This window comes from Limulus polyphemus, unplaced genomic scaffold (genome assembly GCF_000517525.1).
Source record: "Limulus polyphemus unplaced genomic scaffold, Limulus_polyphemus-2.1.2 Scaffold1795, whole genome shotgun sequence".
In the NCBI taxonomy this organism is placed as follows: Eukaryota; Metazoa; Arthropoda; class Merostomata; order Xiphosura; family Limulidae; genus Limulus; species Limulus polyphemus.
The window spans coordinates 209,899-236,231 of record NW_013667405.1 but is presented as its reverse complement, the minus strand read 5'-3'; the positions used below and the strand labels follow the sequence as shown (position 1 = coordinate 236,231).

Below are 26,333 nucleotides of genomic sequence, written 5' to 3'. Positions count from 1 at the left end.
TTGACCGTCACATTATAACGCCCCCACGGCTGAAAGGGCGAGCATGTTTGGTGGGGATTCGAACCCGAGACCCGCAGATTGCGAGTCGTGTGCCCTAACCACCTGGCCATGCCGGGCCGTTGAGCTTTTAAAGGCGATCTCACCTCACAACTTTCCGTCTAAACTAGACGTGTAAGAAATTTTGTTATTTGATTTCAACAAATTTTTCAAGCCAAGACGATCTAAACCTGATTTTAACTTTGAAATTAGTGCAAAAATCGTTCACAAAACACACATATCTGACCCGTCATATGAAGAATGCATTGCATTTTAGCCCAGAGGGAAATCTTTAAGTTAAATCTGTTATTTTTTTCTCAGTGTTTATTATGTGTCACAGAAAAATATACATCTCAAGTATTCAAATTCGATGACGAGGAACCCACTTTGAGACTAATAATGGCTGGAGACGGCTTGAATGGGTAATGAAGAAAAACTTTAATACAACAGCAAATGTACAACGTTTCGACAAGGTCTCCAGCCATTATTAATCTCAAGTATTGTTGACAATAAACAAGAGGTGGCGCAACATGTACTTTTCTTGGGGGTGGGAAATTTAGAAGAATATCATTTATGTATCTGCGCCTCCAAAAATTCAACGTTCTTAATTGAAGTGGATGGAAATAATTCAGAATATTTATATTATAACTATAATAAAATTCATTCGATGTTATTTGATAATTTGTGGCAAAAATTTATACAAATGCTTGAAATATATATATATATATATATACAACACGAAGTACAAAAGAAGTAACACAAATCATTACACCTGTTTCATCAATGATGCATTACATATACTGTACTGGATCTAAAGACAATACATTTAGTAATGTTACTCTTTGAAATACTCCCTTTTCCTCCTTTTACCGAATTATAACCGAATGGTCATGTTATCCTCCCCTCCCTTCACCTACTACTAGATCTTTTTTAGTCTGAGCCCCTTCCCTCCAAATGATCTTTACAATATTTTATAACTAAAGGCTTGAAGTGTAGGAAACACTTTGCTATAACCCTCCAATTTTTATTGCAGTTTAACTCATATACATAACCAGTTTCTTATTTTAAAGAAAAAAATAAAGAATTCCTCATGATAATGTAAATTTATCATCTTCGTGAAACCCAATTTAAGATACTTCACTAATGTTATTATTCTGAAATTAGAACAAATTATTTTGGATGAAATGCTAACATTCGAACAGTGGTTCTCAAGATCAACCTGCCATTAAGACCAAATATCATTCCCCATAATGGGATTTACCCTTGAATGTTGACATAACAAAGTCAGGTTACTTAATTTTGCAAAACATTTTATTTTACCGGTGTAGTACAATACACGTGCAGATTAAATCATGAACATAGTGTTTACGTTTGATCTGATATACTTAACTGACGTTGACTTCAGAAAAATATGACAAGTTATGAAATTATATGAACATTCATGTGCAAATAGAGTTGTAACTTTTAAATAGGTCAAATTTACGTGTATATACTTAAATAATTAAAAACAAATGAGTCAAATGATTCTCGAGAGTAAGAATCAACAATATATGTGTACGTAAACGCTTTAACTAGTATTGTTACGTGAGACTGAAATATCTAGAACGCCTCCACACAGCTATAAATATAACAGACGCGCCAACAGAAGAGAATCTATTATTAGTTCGCTATAATAAGTGTGCTACAAAATTTCGGAAACTGTAACTGTGATTTTGATAACGCTTATCAATCGAAAAACTTAAGATATTTGACCAGAAATATTTATAAATTTTGAACATTACAAATCGTTTAACTTCAGTGGATTCTTATCGGACATTAATATTTTTACGAAAACATTACTTCAACAGTGGAAAACCTAGTGTGTGTGGCCAAGGACAAAGCTAGCTAGCTTCCCGGCGAATCGTACTTACATCAACTCGTAATTAACTCGCTCATCGTAAACCCTCGATAAAATATCAAGGGAGTTCCAAACTAACAAGAAGATTTTATATTGTTTGTAAGTTTGTGAAACTTTTCTTTATAAATCATTGTTTGTAATAACTATTTGTTACTGTTGTATATATATTACAATGTATTTGTAAAAAGAAACTGTGTATCAATCTTGTTGGCAAATATCATAAACTGACTATATATCGGCTTTTACTTAACTACTAAATCTAAAGTACAATTAAACTACTCAATTTAAAGTATGGTTTAACTCGGTTACTGACCATTTGTAATTCTAATACGTAACAATTCCAACAAAAAACTTAGAAAAAATTTACAAATTTTATAGGTATGAGACGTACACATTTATAGGAAAGTTAGGTATTTGCAACTTTGGTTTATTTTGAAAATGTGGCATAGACACTATTTCTTCTGTCGTCATTAAGTGTAAAAACAAAAGTTTTCTCCAATACCTTCGGGTGATTTGATAATTTTAAATAATATCAGAAGTTCATCAGCAAGAAGACTTGTGAGTTTAATGTAAACATCATCAATAATTTGTATATAGTAATAAATGTCATTTCTTTGTCTTGTACTTGAGTTTGATTTTCTCTATCCATGTCATTATTATTTTTCGGCAAGCATTTCTTTGAAACATCCCATATCGCAGTGCTTGATACTTGTCTATCAGTTACAATTTTAACTCCAAATTCTACAGACTATGATATTATTATTATTAAATTAAAGTAGAAAAGAATAATTTGTCTTTTCAATTGTGTTCTAAAGTAATTGAACCAACCTGTATGGACTTTGACGAAAAAAAAAAAGACATTATTTAAAGCTCTGGATACAACTGTGGTACCCAACAGTAATAGCGATTTTAAAGTGAAATTGTCACAGACTGTAATTTGCCTAGTTCTAAAGTAACTAAACTAACCTGTGTGGAATTTGACAAAAAAAGATAGATAATTAGTTAAAGCTCTAGATACAACTGTGATAACCAACAGTGTAACAAACATTTGTATATGTGTTTGACTTGTTTTAATATATTATTTCAAAACAAGTGGCCTTTGTTTGATGTTGAAATTTATTGCCCACAAGTCACAGACACCTTATGTAAAGAATCTGGCCCATGCATGCATAAAAACATGACAATCTCGATGACTAAAATATAGTCATTGTCGAGATGCACTGCAGATTCGACCCTGTGGAGAACTGAGTAATCTATAGGACTAAATTCAAGACTTTAAACGAAGAGTTCCATGTGCAGGAGTTAATCTAGGAGGTGAATATGATGGCTAACCCGCCTTTTTTTGAAATTTATATGGGTTTAAAATGTTTTCTAGGAATGCATGTTCCACTCCAACCCCAATAAGTAGCCACTCCTCTAATCTTGGATCAGCTCCTGATGAACATTTGGCTGATTGTATGAATGATATGAAAATATTGCATAGGAATGATTTTCTAAGTATGTCCTATCCTGTTCAAAGGAAGTTTCTATAAAATAGTTCATAGAGGTGGTACTGAGCAAACACATTAGGCACCAAATGAATCTCAAGAACTCTGACCGAGGCTGTTTCTGTGTTTACATGGTTTACCAGGATGGTCACAGGAATCCAGACATTTGACTTGAAGAAACTAACAGCAGTGGCTATTGTAGCCAATCCTGCTCCTAAATAGTCTGAATATTTGACAACATCCACCTAGACTCAACCAAAAGTTCCATTGTTGCAGGTGCTACAAGGTATTGCGATACAGCAGTTTTTCCCTATAGACATCAGTTTCCATGGGCTATTTGCCATGGATACACTATCACTGCAGTGAGGCCCTCAGAAAGATGCCTAGAGAGAGAGAGCATGAGGAATGGTGCCTATGTTTTAAATGTGATATACTAAGTAACTGGATTCAGAATTACCCATATCCTGTCATTAAGTAATAGTAGTAGACATATATTAAGCTCTGGTCAACTATACGGCATATGCAGGAGGGTTGATAGCACACAATGGATGCTGCAACACCAGTTTGTTTAAACTAGTGAATTTTGAATTGGGCTTCACAACCAATTTGGGTGGATGCAGCAGTCTGCTTGCACCTAGGGGCATAGTGGCTGGTTCATGTGACCATGGTCTTAGTGCAACATAACATGCGTACCTTTATGAATACATGGATGTGAGGTTGCTTTTGAACAACTCTGTTGTATATAACATACATAGCTCTTCAAATATTTTTTATTATTTAAGACCAACTACTTAATTTAAAGCAGTAATCCATAGAGTAACCTGTGACGAGTTTCAAGCAAATTGCATTATAGATTTAACTCTGGAGAACCGAGTAATCTACAGAGCTAAGTTCAAGGCTTAAAATAACGAATTCCATTAGCAGGGGCTCATCCAGGGGTGATGGATGAATTCTAACAAGAAAGAGTGGGTTAATATCAAATATGGATCATCCAGACTGGCTCAAACTTGTATATGGGCACTATGAGTGAAGTCATCATTTTGGCCAGTTATCATGAACTTTGAGCTGGAAAATAATGACAAGCTGAATGTGAGTAAAGATGTGTCTCTAGGTTTGTTTTGGCACTGTTGTTAATCACACATCAGTAAATGTATCTGATCTTACTTCAGGTATTAGATCTTACAAATTGATGTACTGCAGAAGTTGCCAACCAATTTTGTGTAGCAGCTGAGCTACAGTTCTATGAAAAGACAATCATTTGCTCAAACTGTTACATATGCAAGTTCTGATATTATATTGATGCTGATTTGTAATTATGTGCATTCATCTGTTCAACTTCCAGTTGAAATAATCATCAGTAATGGAGGCAGAACTAACATATACTGTGTGATTTGGGCCACTGCAGCTGTACCAAAGATAAAGTCATGGCTTTCTGAGCATTTAAAATTACTGGTGGAGAACTGTAATAATATTTTAAATGAAATGCAGAGACAATAATACAATGAATTCCTCATGGAGTTTCCTGATGTTTTATGTGATCAGGCAAGGTAAAATAACTGGTACATATTGTCACATAGACAAAGGTAATGCATCAATATCAAACCAACTATTGCACAGACTTTTTTTTATTCATTAGGGACATTGCCAGTGCTAAAATTAGGTGAGTGTTGAAAGAGGTAATAATCTAACTTTTGGAGAGCACTTAGAAAACTCAGGCAAAGAGTTAAAGGTTCTTCTTTGAAGGACTTCTCTAAATACAGCTGGTTCTCTACCCAAAACTGATAAAGGTAATAGATATAGGCTCGTTGTTATTAATCACTTTAATGGATAAAAGCTTATTCATTGGTTGAGACTTTAGCACATTCTGTCAATTATGTGCAGTTCCGCTAACTATTTGTGTTGGGTGTAAGAAAAATGTGCACTTCATTTCCTTAGTTTAGGTTTAGCTAGATGGGTACGCTTCAAGTAAATTGTTTCTAAGTTTGTAAGCCTGAAGAAAAAAAAAATGCAATGGGCACATATTGTATGTCAGGATAGCACATCTGGTGATGAGCAATCCACTGATTGTTCTTCAAAACTTCTGATGCTTAGGCAAAAAGTAAAGCATCCACTGGATCTGGTATATGTCCCTCCACTCAGTACTGCAGTATTAACAGGAATATTTGGACTGTCAGTAGCTCACAATAATTTTACAAATTTCCGACTGCTTTTTTTTCTTAAATTTTTAAAAAAAAAAAAAAGAAGAGACATGAAACTGCTATTTTTAATATGATGTAAGTGTTCAGAAACATAATAATAGTGGTATTCCAGCAGTTGGAACAACCGTGGCAATACTTTGTATTTGGCTTAAAAGTTTGGTCCTGTATATGGAATATACAGTCATGATAGTGTTACTCCATCTTTTTACCTTGGCTGTAGTCACTATTATATCTCTAGATACCCATCTTGTTTTCATGACTGACTACACTTTGTTTGATAGAATAAAATTTGTCTAAACTACCTCTTTATTTACCTATGCAGAATCTCCAGTTTTTCTAATTTTAGTTTTTAGGAACCAATTACCCTAGAAGTCTAGGAAAGTTGACTTAACCAAACAGGGAAAAAAGTTGCACAACATTATCAATCTGTGGTTAAGATACCCCTGAAGGCCATCACGTGACAATCTAAATAATGTAACCAGTATAACTATAGATTATTCTTTGGATGTGTGTGTGTGCATGTCATTAACCAAGAAACATGTTACAAAGGAAAATGAAAACAGAATTGTATTGTAATGTTTATTTAATCATAATCTACATATAAAAATATATTAGTGACCTGTCAATATTGGAACAGTACAAAATAGTAAATTTCAATGAAACATACAAGTTCCTATATACACACAAGGTGTTACAATATATAATAAAGTGCATATTGTATACATAACTGGTTCAAAAAAGTAACTTTTCTGTTATCCGTACAAAACTTCCCATAGCTAAATATTTTTCTATAAAATTTTTGATCTTTTATAACAAAGCATAGCTTTCTCATTTACTGTAATTCATAACATTATTCACAGCAATTTGCAAACAAGTAAAGGATAATTTTATTGAACCCAGACAAACTTGCAAGCAAATTTATTTTGACTGGTCCAAAGTAGTTTTCTGCCACTTGAATGAAAACATAAGATCATTGTTAGAGTTGCAGTAAAAAAAAACAAACTTAAAAGGCATTATAACAAGAACAAATGTCTAACTTAAAATAAAAGGCCTTATATTTTAAATGAAAATGCATGTATACATGTGAAACATCTTTTATTGATAAAAAAATACTGCCTGTATCTTTGCGTAAAAACAACTTTGCTGAACTTCAAAAAATTCTTATTTATTATGTACATAACACAGTGTACCTAATACTGTAAAAAATAAGCACAACAGCAGAAATATTTCTGAATTTCTCTTATGAAAACATTTTTTTGGTTTATGATAACCCTTTGTTTTTAATAAAATATTAGCTAAAAACAACTTATATCAAACTTATAATAGTCGAGCAGACAAAGAACAAATCAAGTCTTTAACTTGTTATAAGTTATTTTAGAAATAAAGAATAATTTAGAATAACTAGCTCAAGGAATCATTGTAGTACTTATCTTAACAATCTTTTAAGTTAAATAAAATAAGATGTCTTTTGGTGCGCAAAAACAAGATATGACTATCCCCTTCCAACAAGATTAAATTAAAAAACTCCTATAAATACTTTTTTATGGAAAACAAAATTAACTGATAACTAAATACTGATTGCTATATAATTAAATCTCACCGTTTAATACCTTTAGATGTTTCAGAATCAGATTTCTATTAAAGCTAAAGGTCTTAATGGTAACATGTTAGTATATTTCTGTTTTTTTATATGTTTAAAATACATACAAAATTCATAAGACCTGCCTGGAAAATGATCTAATACTCCAGAAACGTACTATAGATAAAGGATAAAAAAAAATCTAAAACTCTACCTTTATGAAGTTTTAAGGTAGTTTGAATGTATAAAGTTATAATAGTGGTCAGAATTTGTTTTGTAAATATTATGAACATTATGCAAAAAAACTGCAATTATAAACTTTTTCTAAAAGTTATAATCTATATGACTTATAACATAGCACCTGGTCAGTCATCTGAGTTAATGCTATTATCTCCAAAAAGTTTACAGCAATATACAAGCTTTTTGATTCACTAAATATTTCTCTTCTAACCATCAACAATTTTTCCTTTACTTAACAAATCTTAACAAAAATTTATACATATATAACAAACACAGCTTCAAAAATGTAGTAAATTATTAGACATTCAAAATAAATTAGTGTAAATTTTTTAAAATATGGGCTCAAGATAATGCACTTTCTGTACTTTATCTTCCTACTTTTATTTCCATTCTGGCTCAATATAAATGACTGCATACAAATTATAGACCAATTTCTGTAATGTTAAAAGTGTTTCAAAAGGTTAAGCCTTAAACTTAAATGTGACCTCGAAAAGCTAAAACAGGCTTCTAGTTAAAAAAATAAGCTTGTTAAAGATTATATCTAATGAATCTGGTTTACTAGATAATAATGCAGTTTAGTACTGAACAATTTGGAAGACAATTTTAAGTACATATATTTTGGATGAACTCGACATGGGTTCTGTGTTGGATATGGTTTATTGTAGTTGATCAGGTTTAGAAAAATCTTTGATAATTTTCAATGATCATCACCAAATTACTGTATGTATATTGTTGCTAAAGAACCATTTAACAGATTTTGAAAAATCCTTGTAGATGTTTTTTGAGTTTGAATCAGATGCTGCAGGTATAAGCACATTCTATAAAACTCTAGTAGATGATGTTCGTGAGCTTGATACAGTTATAGCAAATGTATTGTAGTTCATGTACTGTTTAATAGAGTTTAAAACTCTAGTAGATGATGTTCAGTGAGCTTGATACAGTTATAGCAAATGTATTGTAGTTCATGTACTGTTTAATAGAGTTTAAAAATCTAGTAGATAATTTTGGGTGAAAATGACCAGGTCAGCTATGAATTTGTAATGTAGCTTTAGTACTATTTACAGATTTTGAAGAATATTATATATATATATCTCACACTTTTTAAGAATTTTACTCTGATCATTATGTGTATAAGTTTCGTAAATTTTCACAAATTTTGGTATGAGATATTTATGTACATATAGTTTGGGTAAAATCAGAGATATGTATTAATATGGATATATTCAATCCATGAAACAACTGGCTTAATATTAAGTACTAGCTGTGACCCACAAAATATTTGCAATAGTTTTTATGCCCATTGCTTGAATTTTCCTTATTTTATCATTTTCACACAAACTATTTAAGCTACACTTTCTTGTAGGCATTATGTGTTACATCAGTAAATCCTGGTTTATTTGAAAATATTCTACTTAATCAGACAAACAAACTTACGTAGACATAACTTTACTTAATAAAACTACAATTATGTAACTTTATTTAGTAAAAGTAAACAATAAAGTAATGGTATTTATAGTGCACAGACTATGAAACAGTTATGAGCATTCAGTGTGTGACACAGTTTTATAAGTTGAAGCAAAGAAACTCACAAAAACAAATAATAAGACCCATACTAAAGGAAAAAGTAGCTAAAAGGTGTTTATAAACAAACCAAAGCTAAATTATTACAAAGTAAACATTAAGTTCTAATGAAATCAAACTTTGCCAAATATGCAGAAATATCTTAAGGCATGTTCACAAAGTGATAAGCATATGGTTTTAAACAAACTTCTCATGTGTATTTTAGACCTAAATATGTCAAGAAAGCCCATAGAAATTGTATTTAGGGTAATATTCATTTTTTAAGGAAATTACACATGGATTAAGTGTTGTTTGTGTGAAATATCTTGCAAATCAAAAAACTAAAGTTGAAATTGAAGCCAGTCGTCACTTGATGACAATGACAATGTGTAGTATATTCATTGCATTAAAAATTTTGACTAGGCAAAAAACAGGTAAGGTGATTTTTGAATGGAAAAACCGATATGCAATCCAATCAAGCTTGGAGTTCAGAAAATTCCTCAAAGCAACCTTCTACTCAACCAAGCACTCCTACTTAGATTACAACATGTACCTGGTGCCTGTGGTTATTAACATAATTGAAAGTATCCACATCAGGACACATAACAATTCAAGCCTAACTTTCTTACACTCATTACTGAGGGTATTGTCAGATCCTTTTGTCCTCCTGATGTTGTACTTAAGTTTCTTCACTCAATGTGCATTTACAGAAAGATGGGGGTGATATGTATAAAGTTTGGTGACCCCATGGATTTTGTAAAGCTATTAAGCCCACCCCATAGTATACTCTAACCTTACATTTCATAACTAACTAAAATTAATAAATTTTGCAAAATCAAGCTTGACCAACGGAGGCAGAAAAGTGCAGTCAAACATCGGTAAGTTCCTTTGTGAGCCCATTGGTAAAAATCAGTTAGATTAACAACTTCTAATATATAGAAAAAACAGTGTGTTTTGGTTACACAACATTCTAACAATGGCTTTTAAGTCGTGTTGCTTAGCAACAAAAGTATAACCTAATATCGTTGTTAGTCTATGTGCTGAAAATATAAAATGAAATGTATAGACAACAAAACTACAAAAATATTTGTTGATTTCTTAATTTAGTCTCTATTGATTAAAGAGGTTTGTTTTCTATTAAAAACGTTGGTGATATAACAGAAAATAGCTTAATTCAGAAATGATTTAAATTTAAAATTGAATCAATATTTTTACTTTCATGATAAATTTCATGCACTTGGCTCTAGGCTAGGTGCTCTCAACACTCACTACACTTACAAGGTTTCATGACCTCCTCCCCTCCCCCCACAGCCTCCTTGCACTCCTGCCACAGTAATCGAACTATTCTATTTGGATAAATGCATTGACTTTTATGACCCCTTCTATTTCGGGGAATTGAGTGTGACGTGACACACACTGGCTTTTATATAGGTTAGATTAAGTCTGTAAAATCCTTTCCATAACAAACCACGAAATCCAAAAATAATTCCAGTTTTAGGGCTTTCACTCTGTTAATGTAGAAAGAACAGTTTCCTTCCATACCACTTTTAATTGACAAATAAGAAACTATGAATTTACTTAAGGATGATTTTAGGAAGCAGTTTGTTTGCCATTCACAAAATAAACTATGCTGCTCCTGAAGACCATTAACCAGTGCTTCTGATGACAGCATTACAGGCACACAAGTAACACTTGTGTTAATAACATTTAATGTGTCAGGTGCAGGATGGAACAAGCAAAATGAAAGAAAGAAGAAATAGTAGGTGTGCTAAGTGAACCATGCCACTTTGTATAAAGGCTGTTTGCTTATTCTTAGATGCAGCTAAAATGTTGAGGGAACTAAGATTGACAAATAAAATCATAAGCCTGTGTATCACAGAAAGCTAAATTCAGAAAAATATTCCAAATGCCAATAAGCAAATATTCAGTAGCGTTAATAGTACAAGATGCATAATCAATATCCTATGCAGATGCTGCACAATAATAGTAAAAATACTGAGAAACATTCTTTTCCCATACCTAAGAATCCAATTAACAATGAAAAGGTACCAGGGAGAATTGTGGATTATTTTTTAATTTGTGAATTTTCAAATTTGGAATAACTACCAGGATATAAACTTATTTGACCATGGTAAGGTGTAATTAGTATATCAAATGGAGAACAAATTTCGAAAACAGGAACTTCTTTTTAACGCTATCGCTTTAATACAAGCTTAATGCTGTGATAAGATAAGCTGAATGCAATTCCTTACTTACAAAGAAGTACACACAAAATCTTCAAAAATACACATACACACACATATATATATAACAATAAATACAAACTACTGCATTATTACTCTCATGAAAAAATGATATATCATTCTTCATCAATAAATAAAGCCTACATATCACAATAATCTGGGGATCATAACTTTAGGCAGTATCAATTTTCATTTTTTGTTACCCACATAAGTTAATATAATTTTTTATCACACATACAAATTTTGAGGAAATACATTACTTGAAGTACCCCTAGAATATGATTGGCTTCACACAGCTTTGTGAAAAAAAGATGTAAAGGGAGTTTCTGAATTAAAACCTACATAACGTTTTAGCTTGTTTTAGTTATTCTTCTTTATGTACATAAATTTCAAACTGTTTTATCTAATTATAAGATTTCATTCACATCATTTTGTGAAACAGCTTTTTTTAATTTTTTAGTTGTGTAATGTCAACACACACACTGAATGAAGATCATGACAAATTTTAAAATGCCAATTTTATATTCTGTGCACCTACTAAATGTAAACGTTAAGACTTTTAGAATAAATAATTTCTGTATTTGACACACAACTATAATATAAGAAAATATGCAAAAAATTGTATTATTATGTAGGTTCATCACATATTTTCCAGAGTTTATAGCTGTTTTCCATCACCTTTAAAATGTGTGAAACCAATAATCAGATCTTTAATGTGTAGATCTTTACAAATGAGTAACATAATGAGTCAGTATTTATCCATGAGTAGATTAGATGGTTCCCACAAACTGTAACCAAAAATATTAAGAATTTGAACTGCCATACAAGTTATTTTCCAAGTTAACTATATATTTGGTCTGCATTTTAAACATGTTAATGGAAATTTATTTGCATACAATAAATAGTTACTGAAATATTTCATCAACATTATATAAAATATCAAAACCCAATATAGCATCTAATATGATTTGAGGTCACAGAAGTGAGTAACAAGTTTCAAGTTTATGATAGCTTATTTTACATAAATATGGCTGTCACAACTTGATGAGTACATTAGTCAAAGGCAAAGAAAAAAATATGAAGGGCTTCATTTAAATAGTTTTCTCTATTAACAAAATAGTTAAAATGCCAAAGTGTTCTACTTCAGAAGTGTATATGAAGAAGTTATTTAATAATAGTCTATTCTAATGTTTCAAAAAACAAAAACAATGTTCATCAATTTGCTTAACATAAAATATAACAATAAACACAATTTTTAATCACAACATTTCACTGTATCAGTTTTTTCACAGAATAGTTTTGTCATGCCAGCATAGTTTCCGTGATAGATCTGGTTAGCCTTAGTTATTTTTCCATGATTACCTTCTTTCATCTTGTGAACTTATTTGGTAAGGCATAATTAATCAGTGATTTCAATTCTATAATTTTAAAATGTTAGGGTGCTTGGAGATTTGATCTATTTCAGTTCATAACGTATATGTATATTCTGTACAGAAAGTTAAACTAGCCATATTTAAATAACCCAATTTCTGTCAGTTTTTAATACACATTTTACCCTCAAAATAGTTCTGATACAAAAATACTCTTGGTACTTTTTTCTTTTACAGATACATGCAAGTCTTCTTAATGTGTCTAAAGAAACATGGAAAATTATTTATCATCACTAACTCAGCTGGAATTTTCAAATAAATAAGCTTTGTTTGCACAATGTGTCTCATTTAAAAAGTTTAGATCTGTTTAATATGTAACAGAACACTTGATTAACATATTTGATATGATGTACATAAGCACACATTTAAAATGGAAAAGTATTTAATTAATATGCACATAAACTGAATGGAGTAATTAAAATAGTTTTGTCCTGTAAACTATTCTTCGCTGTTTTAATATCACAACCCATTAACACAACATTTAATAACTTTTAATATAAGATTTTTTGTTTATAAAGAATGATTTCCTAAAAAAAAACTTAAAATTAACTATAAAATACTGGAGTTGAGTGAGAAAGTTGAGGTTCCAGCATGTATGGCTCTCTCAGGTATTTGCCAATATACTGAAAATATTAAAAAATAAATCTCTTAGTGGAAATAATTTCAACAAATAATGAAATTCACAGTAGCACATACTTGACTTTTCAGTAATAATTTCCAGTTTCAGAGTTCAAACCTAAAGTCTTCTGTTTTTGTTTTTTGAAAGTTCATTTGAAAATTGAAAAGAATAAGTTATTTTTCAAATGGGGCCCCCCCAAGGGGGGGGGAGTCCATTTCACTTGTACACATAATATAATATTATACACTTTATAAAACTTACTCATCTTCTCCATTACATTGTCATAATACAATTTTAAGAACTTATGAGTGAAAACAAAGAAGAATATGCAACAACATGCCAACCACACTAGATGTTTCACATCCAATGCTGAATAAACCTTTTGCCCAATATCAGGCTCATCAGGTCAGCTGGAATATGACAAACACTATAGAGGATGAGGTTATTTATATTATCAATTTCATGAACAACAGACATTACAGTGTGAACCATATGACATAAGTGAATTGTAATTATTATCAATTTTATCTAAGTCATTTACAAATCAGGGATTGATAAAACATTGTTACCTATGTATTCATTTAACACTGATTATTTATTCATTATCATTTTATTTGAATTAACTTTACTATCAATCAGAAGAACTGGCTAACCATCAAACTAGTTTTCTTGTTCTAGCAGCAGGTTATGTCCTTTCTAACAAGTTCCCTGATGCAATTCTAGTAAATTTTGGGTTTGCTTAAATCTATACTTTGAATGTAATCATGGATCTAATACACTGGATAGTTTCTGGAAAACCGTAAAACAGAAGGGAAGGAGAGGGGAATTAAGACTCTGACATGGAATGTAAGAAGTAGGTCTCCAATACTCACAAGTCAAAGTTAACCACCATTTCCAAAAGTGTAAATTACCTTCCATATAAGAAATTTACCTGGTTCAGTTAAACTTGTAAGACTAAGTTATAAAATACAATACAGTATTTGTATATACCTGTAGCAACTGGCAAGGCTGTATGGTTCTTCCACCACCTACATATTTATACCCAAGATAACTTTGTGGTAGCCTTGTATATCAACATTTCAATCCTTTTACTTTAAAATTTCAATTTTTACCAACGTAAAATCAGTTGATAACATTGACAGCCTAAAGTGAGTAACGCGTGATCAATATATATATATATATATGCCTTTAAACTTGTGTCCCCCAAATTATTTCCGAGACTTGGATTTGGACAATATAACAAATAATTCATGTACCAAGTTTGATTACTGCAAAATGGTGACCTTAAAAACTTTGCTCTAACATCCTTGACTTTTAAATTCTTATTCTGTGGACACAACTAGTATTTCCTAAGTTTAGAGAACCTACACCTACTTACAGGCAAACAACAGGATACTGAATAATCTACCCAGCTTTCTCAGCTTCATACTGATTATACTGTCATAATAATCCTACAAAATGTTATAAAACAGCATTTTATGACTTGAATAGCTTTTACAGGTGCAAACCTACTTTTGAGATAAAAGTTTAATTATGTTTTCTTTATCAATTTACTAAAAATGTACAAATATTCTTATGATGCAGAAAAATGTATTACTAGTAAATCCAAACTGCTTTTATTTAAAACTAAATAGTTCAAATTTCACATATCTATACTTACAGATACTGTAACTAACTGCTTCCATCCTAAAACCACCAAAAAAATTCCAACCTAAAGGAAAAACCAGGAGTAAACCTTACTTTCTGTTGTATTAACTAATAGTGTAATATCACAGTTATAAAAGATTTCTAAGATTGAAAATGTATTTCCATTAGGTACTTACCTCCTCTCACCCAAAGCTATCTCGATCAAGGTCTTTCCTCTAAGCATTCCTAACAAAACATTTTGTTAAAGCACACAAGTCTTTATACCACATCAGTTTTGCACCATTTTAGAACATGAGCTAATCATGTGATTACCCTCCACCAATCATAATGCACCATCTATACTAGCACAACTAGCTCCCTCTACTATTCTAGAACAATCTTCACTTTTGAGAATTGGCAGGTGCAAACCAGAAACACTGAAATATCAGTGGGGAGGAAAGGAGGTAAATAACTACTGGAAATACATTTTCAGTGTAAGAAATTGTTAACTTCTGAAACATTCTTACCTCCATCAAAGAGCATCAATATCCAATTAAGTGAAAAGCAACCACACTGAAAGAACAGGTGTGTAAGAATATATAAGGAAAGCACACCTGTTTGTTATAGCACTACTTCTGGAATAGTCAGAATATGCCAGTCGTACGAGTTGACAAACCCAACCAGTGAGTGCAATAGAGGACAGGACACAGATGGAATCTTTGGAACAAATTGATGGGAATGATAACCTGAAAGGAGGCAGTATGAATCAGACAAAGAAGTCTATCCAGAACTGAAGAGATAGCAGATGTCTAGGGAAGGAAGATGCAATCAGGATAGAAGATAACATAAGAAGAATGGTAAAGGACACGGGGAAACATCAATAACATAAATATTGGAACGATGATAACTGCAAACAAGGAGGAGGAGAAAGAAGACTTAAGGAAAGAATGGTATAAGGAATATGTAGAAATGGGTTTAAATTGAGAACTGTACAGGGCATGAAGAACAAAAATGAGATCCAATATGACAAAACAAAGGGATGTGGAGGATGGACAAGATGACAGGGATGGAAAAGCATGGAAATAACATGGGAGGAAGAAGCTTTCCATAAACGGGAGAATTGGAAGGTGTGGTCGACAGGTCAGCCCAATAACTAGAAACAGTTGACACAAACAAGCCCTGATCAAACAGCCAAGAGAAGAACTGAGAAAGATAAAATACAGATAGACAGGAGAGGTGGAAGCCATGTAGAATGAATCAGAGACCAAAATGAAGGAGTTTTGAAGTTACAGTGAGTGGCAAACACACTTTATGCAGTGTTCCCAGTTGAGAACACACCCACCAAAATACCCATGAAAAAAGAGACCACTCCATGGGGAGAACCTGGTTGAGTGAAGATAAGCGATCGGCCACCAAATACATAACGCTGGGAACATGACATGCCAAGACCACCATGTAGTGGTCATGGGCCCAGTAAGGAGAATAAAGTCTGAAAATACAAAGAACTGGATTTGGTTCACCCTTGCGTTAGTGATATAGCTGACAACAGTACAATAATTGGAGCAGGAGGAAATGATACAGAACCACATGAACAGCCAAAAGTCCCAGGATGTTAAAAACATAGAGTAGCCTCCTCGATGGAGCATTTGGAATATGAAGATAAGCAACTGTCATGATTTGGTCATCCAAAGTCCCAGAAAACATGGAGAGCGAATTAAAACATACATCTATAAACTAGAATGCCAATCAAGAAAGTAAAGATTGTTCTAAAATAGTAGAGTGAGCTAGCTGCACTAGTATAGATAGCACAGTATGATTGGTGGAAAGTAGTCACATGATGAGCACGTATTGAAATGGCACAACTGATGGGGCATAAAGACTGGTGTGCTGTAGCAAAATTTTTTTTTAGCAATGCTTAGAGGGCAGACCAGGATCAAGATAGCTTTGGGTGAAAGGAGGTAAGACCGTTTCAGAACTTGTGTTATAAAATCAAACATGAAAGAGCTTTACCAAAAGTATGTCTAATTTTACTGTGTCCATATTTTTATGCACAGTTATGAATAATGTTAACAGGAATAATCCCAAGTCTAAAAGGATAAAACTTCTGATGAAGAGATATAGTTTCTAATCAAGGCTAAAATTTAACCTATGATGAACTAATACAACTCTTCTGATCAGTTCTAAAACATGAATTACAATAATTAATTTGGCATAATGTTATTTCAACAAAGTCATGCCATTAGAGTTACAATAGACTGATATATTTTACAGAATCATATGTACAAAGTTACTTAACTAAAGTTCCACTGAATGGCATTCCCTACCATTAAGCTAGCTTGGCAGATGAGTCTGTACAGCTCAAATTGCAGTTGTAAGGTATTCATAATGAAACTTATTTATTTATTTATACTATTTACTATTGGGGTCACCTGTGAATGTTACAGAGAAAATTAGTGATTTGCTCAATTTTATTAGGTCATTTTTGATAATGAGTGCAAAAATGTAAAAAACATAAAATTACTCACTATGATACAATGTTTATATCTTACATGTAGTGAATTGTACAAAAATAAGTTGGTAATTTGAGGGTTAAAGCTAATATTTAGATATAAAAAAGTCCAAATTTAAAAATAGTAATTCATTATATCAATACCTCGACTTATGCTTTTATCAGGATGCACTCTACAAATCCAAAGCAACTGATAATGTGAGGGAGCAACTGTTCTTGAATTTGTGTGTAGACTGTACATCATGATGAAGGTATAAGTTGAAATATTGATGCAATATATTATTTATAAAAACTTGGAACTGGTCATTTTTCATCCAGAATATAAAAATTATCATTACAAGAGTTGAAAGACAAAAAAATACTCCACTTTTTGTTCTTAGAAACTAATACTTGTTAGTTATAGAACACGTTACAAGTACATTTAGTGTTTTTAGTAAGTAATACTTACCTGTTAAAGAACACCTTATAACTATGTTATTTGTATGTAAAAACTAACACCTTCTAGACACAGAACACATTAATTAATTGTTTTTAGAAAGTAACATGTATCAGGTAATCACTTTATAATAATACTAGCTGTTTAGAAAAAATCTAATACTAGCCACATACAGAACAATTACCACAATGTTAGTCTTTTAAAAAGCTAATATTTAGCAGGTATAAGAAGTAAAAAAACAACGTTAAATGTTTCAAAATACTAATACCAGTTATAGAACACTTACCACAATGTCAGATGGTTTAAAAAGATAATACTTACTAGGCATAAAACACTTACCACAATGTTAGTTGTTTTAAAAAAAACAAATACTTATCAGGTATAGAGCACTTGCAACAATAGTAGTTGTTTTCAAAACTACTACCAGATATAGAACCCTTCAAGAATGGTGGTTACTGATTTCAAAATTTAATATGCGATGCATATCCCTTTACAACATTTTTAAAATCTAATACTTGTCACCTAGAAAACACCTTAATATATCTAGATAAATTGTCATTTTTGTACACTGCATGTAATACTTACAAGATATAATACAAACAGGACGTAAAGGAACATAAAAATTGCTATTCCTACATATACAGCCCAGTGATGTGGTAGAGCACTCTGTGTAAAGTTGAAGACGAAGTAAAGGTTAATGCCAACAACCATAACAGACAGGACACTTGCAATAACCTTGTTTATCCTGGAGAGAAAAAAGGAAACTATCAGTTTCATAAAACAAACAATAAAAATACAAAATGTCTAGCCAGATGAAGAGCTTTGAATTTTTAAACAATAAATAATTTTCACATATAATTCTTATTTTTACTTTCATAATAAATTTTATGCACTTGACTCTAGGCTTGGTGTGGGATCACCACATCTTTACTTTAGGCTTATTATACCAACACTCACTACACTTATAAGGTTTCATGGCACCCACCCCTCACAGTCCCCTTGCAACCCCTCACTAAAATCATAATGGGCAGGCAGTAATCAAACTATTCTGTCCGGATAAATTCATTTTGGCTTTTATGACTCCTCTTGTTTCAAGAAATAAAGCGTGATGTGACACACACACTGGCTTTTATATAGGTTAGATAGATGAAGTATTAGTATTACAATACATAAAGATAAAAGATCAAAGTACTTTCTGATATGCTATAAAATATATCTCACTACACTTATCCAATCATATCAGGGTGTGTAATAATATGATTTGAATGCTTGTTTTACATTCAAATAATACTTTAATTTAACACATAACACAATGAACAAGTTATATACAATTTACAGTGCACAGGAATAGATGTAACATATACCATTCAAATCTGCAATAACATACATGTAATCCAGTTTACTCAGTTACATAACACCGAAAGATGTCTACACTGTGTGTTTGTTAAAATTTTCCAATACTGCTAAGCAGTAATTCTTCGATATCTAATTCAAACAAAGTTAAATTGTTCTCCATTCATGTTTTCTTAAAATATTATTTAGCTTGTCATAGGCAATTTATTTTATTTTAAAATGCAATATTAAAATACTCTTTTAAGCTGATGTAAATTTTTGACCAAACTTTTTATAATCCTAATTAGAATTTTAAATCTTACATATTAACATGCAACTATTAAGAATCATGTCAAGTGCACTTTCACTATTCAAAATTTTAAAATGTTCATATTTTGATATTTAGTAAAATATTGCATCATAATATCTTTAAAAATTGAGTAACTTTAAAGTTTTGTAAAATAGAATATGCTCATCAACACAACTGTGAAAAAAAGAGTTTACCTTCTAAAAAACTAAATATCAGCACTCCTATGTAAAATACATATTAGCGCTTCTGCGACAGGTTCGGTATAAAATACACAAGTTTGTATACACATTTGCACACGTTAAGTATTATACTATAACCTTTGATGCTGTATGTGTATCTTCATAAAATTTGGTAGACTTTTGGTAATGATTCCACGTCTTTTGTACACAAAAAATCAGATTTTTTTAATGAATTATTTTTACTAAAAATGTGTTTATGAAAATATCAAGTCTGTTTCATTACTAGTCCAAGTGAAAAGTGATTTTCATGTCATGATTAACAAAGTATTTTTCTTCCCAAAAATCTCAAATGTTATTTGTGTAACCTCTAAAACCTTCTATATACATTTTAAATGTATGTTTCAATAAAACTTATATTTTGTCAGTTATTTTCTCTACCCTAACAATATGGGGTCTGTCAATTTGACAGACCTTGTAACCACCATAACAAATTAGGAAATCTATATAAATTATGCTTTTTTCATTCTAAAATGACTAGAAATTATAAAACAAAAACACAAATGTTTAGTTTAAATATCTGAAATCTCATAACATTACAGATTTATATATATATTTATTTTTATCATATTGATCTTCCAATCATGCCTCGCTAACAATACAGAAGTTACAATGATGTTGTACACGTACACTCATGTTACCATATCCAATAATATAAAACTGACCTTTAGACTTTACAAAGTGACCTGTCTTGGCTGTGTTTTAGTGGACTAGTATTTTGTAAAATACAGTCACATTTCAATTATTATGCATTATACATGTATATAGATTATTACTATTTACAAACAAGTTCTGAAACTTATTTTTCTTAAAACATACAACAGTAAATGAAGAAGTATAGCAAACAGTTATCTCTTCTTGTTACAACCTTTGTACTTGGTTGCTGCTTGCCATAGGTTGCTAGGCCTTATCATATTTCACACTCGGAGGATGTGAAACAAAATAATTTTTTAGGTTTTATATATACATTTGAATAACCAAATATAAGTTACTATATCAATACCATAGAATTTTGTATAATTTATCAAGTTTAGAAACTAAGCTGTATTTTGGTCTAAAAAAATATGAAATTTCAAGCAGAATAAAGACACAACCTACCTCCTTGAAATCTTGTTTCAAAAGAACGAGATGGCATCCTAATACACGAAAATGATTGAGAAAGCCACTAGGGGAACATTCTGAGCTTTTGATTGGTTATTCACGTTATATACACAAGTAACTGTATATACGAGACTGTTTCCAAAAATGAAAAGAGGTAAGCGGGGCCACTGTGTTTGATTCAGTACATGGGTGATATCTCGGCAAATAGAAAAGATAAGAGTTTCTTATTTTATATTATAACTTGTTAGTATCAGTAATTTGAGTTCCTAATTCCTAAAAAACTACAGACTTCATATATTGACATCACAAACATCTAATTCGAACCAATGTTGTATTCAACATTCCACCTAACACACAGAAATTGATGTTTAAGAAAGTTTTTTTTAATATTTACTTTTAAATTAAGAAATTAAATAATGTATAATACTAAAATTTGAATTATAATCTACAGTTTGATACCAAACGTATTGATATAAATTAATGAAATAGTAGTTCAATAAAATGTTGAATGCGAGTCAACAAACCCAATGACACGGCCTTGGACCTGTAACCCATAGCAATAGTGTTAGCTGGTACAATTACTTTCTCATAATATTCCTCTAAATAATGTTCTTATAATAAAAAATCCTAAGCATTTTTGTTTTTACCAATAAGCTTGTATAGACACACATTTTATGCATTTTGTGCACTAAAGGTTTTAACTGAACATTCTTAAACAAGCATTTAGAAAGCTTCAGATTCCCTCATGCACTACGTATGACTACTGGTAGTTATCAAGGATACATGATAGTATTATGGAAGTCTGAATTGTTAAAAAGTGGTTTGCTAGCAAATACTAAGGGGGTTAATCTTTTAGCTCAGATGGTAGAGTGGGAGGTCACTGGTTTGAATCTGAGCCAAGGAAATAATTAAAAAAGTTAAATTACCACAGTATTTCATGCATTAAATAACTTTTTTTTTTTTATTTATTTACTTTCATACTGACAGGCCATTTGAAAAGTTATACAAATTCTTATACAAAGTGCTGAAGTTCCAAACTAAGTAATCTTAGTGTTTAGTCAGCTACTTTAAATCTGTAAATACAGACACTTGTTTTCAGTAACCATATTACACATTTGTCAAAAAACAACTATTTTAGAATATTTATGCATTTACCATAACTGAACAGGAACATCTGTTTGTAATTATTCAATTAAAATACATGTTAAATTTAACATAATGTGTGTGTAAGGAATCAACCCCAACAGTAAAATTCATACAGTAAGGTAATGAACTTTGAGTCATAATAATGGTTCACTGGATCATATTTTTGTTTTATATAAGTATGTTGTTAAAAGAGTATGAAAATCACTACATATTTTGCTTAGCTTACTAGGTCAAACGAAAATTCAAAATAACTGGTAAACAATGTTTTTTTTAAATGATTTGAAGAATAAATACCACTATCTCATTCATAAGTCATGAAGTTTGACACTGCATATAAGATAAAACAAAACTAAAATAAAAGCATACACTCCATTCCGAAAATCTCCCATAATGGCTACAGATGAGGAAAATGTTAGTGTTGGAAGAAGGGCAAATGGAAGCTGAAGACTCATAAGAGCATTAAGTAGGTCATTCATTCCTGTCAAGTCATCAATATTACTAAAGATAGCAACCAATATGGTGGGACAAATGGCGATTGTTCGAGTTAGTAAAACTCTCTTCCAGCGAGTCCAATGAAGATCGAGAAAACCCTGTCGTGAAGATAAGATACCTTAAACATTTGTTCAAAATGGTGTGATAAATCTCAGCAAGTAATCACCTTTGTTTTTTTGAAAATTTGTAATGCATAATTTAAACCACTTTCAGAAAAACCTCAATCTAAAAAATGGTTTTAGAAATTTGTATAGCAAAGGTTACCTACTTTTAATAAGTATGGTGTTGAAAACCTATAACAACATTAGTCTACTCTGAATTCAGGCTGAAATACTGATGTTAGCAATTTGCAGTGGTTGAAGAACATCTTCAGATATACAAATACATTTTGTCAAGAACATCCTCAGATACATAAGTACATGTTACAAGGACATTATCAAATACAAGTTACAAGAGCACACCAGATACACAATTATATGCTACACAGACATCACCAGATTCATAATTACATGTTACAAAAGCATCTTTAGATACAGAAGTACATGTTACAAGGACATCATGAGATGTACAAGATACAAGAAAACCATCAGATCTACAAGTATGTGTTACAAAAAATTCAAAGATCTGAAAGCTTTTACGACAGAAAATGCAAAAACTCCATTATAAGTGACTGCAATGCAATAAATGTATTTCAGTTTGGGCTCTTATATAACTTAATAATAAGTTCATACTGTATAGTTACAGGTAAAGAAGAAAGTCTGCAATGAATAAACAAGAGAAAATTAGTTTCTGAATAAAAGTTGTCTAATTATTAAAAGTAACAACTCCATCTTTCATGTAAGAGTTAAATTTATTTAAATGATATCTAAAGAATTTCAAAATACTTGAACCTTAGCTATCATCATACAAAATTTTTAAAGCAATTCATTAAATTTTCAAGTGCTTTTGTACTTAAACAATAATGGAATATATTTCATTTGAAAGATAAGTCAGTTTCTTTATTGCTTTAAAACTAGACAACCTGTAGAACATTAATTCTCAATATGTGGCCCACAGGCTCCCTTCAAGTGGTCTGTAGAACGATTGCATAATTATGAAAAGAAAGTGGCAGCATAGTGTACAGATCCCATTGTGATTTACCAAGAGAAAAAAAGAAATTTAGTGTGTGTGTGCTAAAAAAAGTTTGAGAACCAATACTACAGAGAATTATCAGACATCCAAGTGCCACGTTTGTATCTGAAGAGAGACGTGGAGAAAAACGTTTCTAAAAAATATAGGAGAAAACACATTAGTTAATGATTCATATTCTTTTTCCATGTGATGACTTTTTGTAATTAATACATCAAACAGAATTGTTTGCTGAAAGTGATGAACCATGTTATGGTCATGGCCAGAGTAGTTATTACATAGTAATTATCACAAAAAATTCATTTTAATGAAAATCAGAATTTCCAATACTTTAAAGATATATCTTTACTTATACAATTTTATCTTCTATGTGTCCCTTTTTTTTTATTATGGAAGCCAAAAGAGTCTGTAACTGAGCTCAAAAATCAATGGTAATTAAATACTATCTATATGAATACTTACTTCCATAACAAACTGACCAGCATAAGTACCAGTCATAGTAGAGCTCTGTCCAGCTGCTAGAATACCAACTGCCCAAATGTACATGGCTGCAACCCCAAACTGACACCCTAGGAACACTCCCTGAAGAAGAACATGTCTACCTCTATAGTTTTAAAATTTTGTACTTAAAACAAAATAAATAGTAGAAAACCTTGTGTGTTTTAAAGGTGAAATGTACAGCAGTGGAAATAAATAAGGCAACAGGGAAAGTGGTGTTGATGGCTACACTTATATACAGTCAGTAAGCTTATGTGGCATGCTGATTGGTTGAATGTCAACCAGTCACAGAGTATCAAATCAACATGTCTGTGCCACCCTATTGTGAACAACTGTATCATCCATAGAGTGGCTGGCACACGATGTACATGATTTGTATTGATTTTTGTTTATAACTTCCATATTTATTTCCACTGTAAATATAAATTGAAAACTAAGTAATTTTAGAAAAACTTGTTTGTTTTACAGATAGAACATACACAAAATGGAACAGAAGCAATTCAATTGTTTAAATATAAGCCTTTTGAAGGTTTCATTTAATCATAATTTATATCTTTTACATAACAATACATGAGTATGATTTGTTTACAATGATTTATGATAAACTGTTCATTTAAAAGTAGAAAAGCAACATTTAAAAACAAGCATTTTCAATTCTAAGTACACATGTGTAAAGATTACCTTCATGGAACTTATTTTCAATCTTCCCCTATGCAGACATAAAATTTCTCTTGTGAATCTTTCAGTAAAATCAATCCATTCATTTTATCATGATTGTTTTTACTGTTGCTTATATTTTCATGGCCATTCTACTGAATCCAGAAATATTATACCATTTTGAAGAAAGAAATATACATCATCAAAATATGATACAAATATCTCGTGTTTATTTTCTTAATAAAAATCCAAAAAACTGAATACACAAAAGCCATAATTTTTACCAAAATAAAGCAAAAAAAAAAAGATTCAACTACCTACATGTACAAGCATAAAATTGGAGATTTTTGTGACATTACTTCACATTAAGATCATAACAAATCTTATTTTACTGGCCCTATATGGATTCCTAACCAACCTGTTGAGCTCTAGTATGGAGCAAAAGGCCTCATCTGCAGCAGCATAAGGTTGAGATGGTATTATATTCTTCTTACTGGAAACCTACATAGGGCCAAGTAAAGAAAGATTTGTTGGAAATTATTATTAGTCTTACAGATACCACACAAAACACCCATCTATTGATCATACCTCACCAGCATAAGGGTTTATGCACCATAATGAAGCACAAAGTTGCTCTGAAAAAATTTTAGTAAGCGACTTCTAGAAATCATGCTTTAAAATAGATCCATGTAAAAACTCACCCCTTTATAGATGTCAGCTTCAACATTATTTGTATTATTCTGAAATATATAAAAAGTTTAATTTATCAGCCAAGTAATGTTACAATCTATCAAACCTGCACAATTTAAGACAGTGATAAAACATCGCCTAGTTTAGAATACCAAAATATGTTTAGTTTTTGAAGAAACTATGCAACATTCCTTCAATTTTTATTTTATAATAAAACATTATGATAGTAATACAACAGTTGTTACAAACTCACTCTTTTATTTTTCAATTTATTTTGTTATACTCCTTACGTTTTGTTTCGTTCCTTCATTTTTATCTTATAAAACCACACATCAAATCATGCAAACTATTTAAAAAGTAGTTTAGAATTCTAATAACCTAATTTGTATATGTACTTCAAATATTTTTCTAAAATACAGATTAAATCTACCCTAATGAAAACATATCTCTCAAGTTAGTAGGTCATAAGAATGTAAGTTAAAAACTACAGATGAGACCTCTAGATGATCATATCTTCTCTACATTATGTAAATAATAAATAGCATCTGATATAAAGATAGTTTGTAAAGTAGTGAGAGCTCATTATCACAAACATTAATACCTGTGGTAAGAAAACTAGTTGAAAGAGACGAAACTCATATTTTAGAAATTTTTAAAAAGAACAAAATGTTTTAGCTTCCCTTTGAGATATTTGCAGGTTATAATATGTAGTGGGACTCAGTGTATATGATTACTTGATTACTACAGAAATGAGCAATTAAAAAATTATACTGAAGTATATTTTATTCTAGTTGGAATACACATTACCTGGATGGAAATTATGTAAATTCATAATCAATAAAAGGTTATCTTAGGACATGAAAAGTTGCTTCCCTTATATGTA

General features: G+C 31.1%; 1 protein-coding gene across 3 annotated transcripts in view; it reads right to left on the bottom strand.

Moving 5' to 3' along the window:
- Window positions 1-12,724: 12,724 nt before the first annotated feature.
- The window catches only part of LOC106464966 (protein Malvolio-like), a 50,203-nt gene continuing 36,594 nt past the window's right edge, over window positions 12,725-26,333 (bottom strand). For 2 of the 3 annotated variants that reach the window (XM_022392774.1, XM_013925141.2), the window contains exons 10-15: window positions 25,462-25,500; window positions 24,068-24,187; window positions 22,352-22,575; window positions 18,446-18,605; window positions 14,950-15,000; window positions 12,725-13,293 (exon numbers count right to left, since the gene is read on the bottom strand). In XM_022392774.1, the coding sequence (XP_022248482.1) occupies window positions 13,216-13,293; window positions 14,950-15,000; window positions 18,446-18,605; window positions 22,352-22,575; window positions 24,068-24,187; window positions 25,462-25,500 (672 nt within the window). In that variant the 3' untranslated portion in view covers window positions 12,725-13,215. Of the gene's footprint in view, window positions 13,294-14,949; window positions 15,001-18,445; window positions 18,606-20,836; window positions 21,036-22,351; window positions 22,576-24,067; window positions 24,188-25,461; window positions 25,501-26,333 lie in introns of those variants that run through there. The other variant, XR_002611868.1, reaches the window with a different exon arrangement.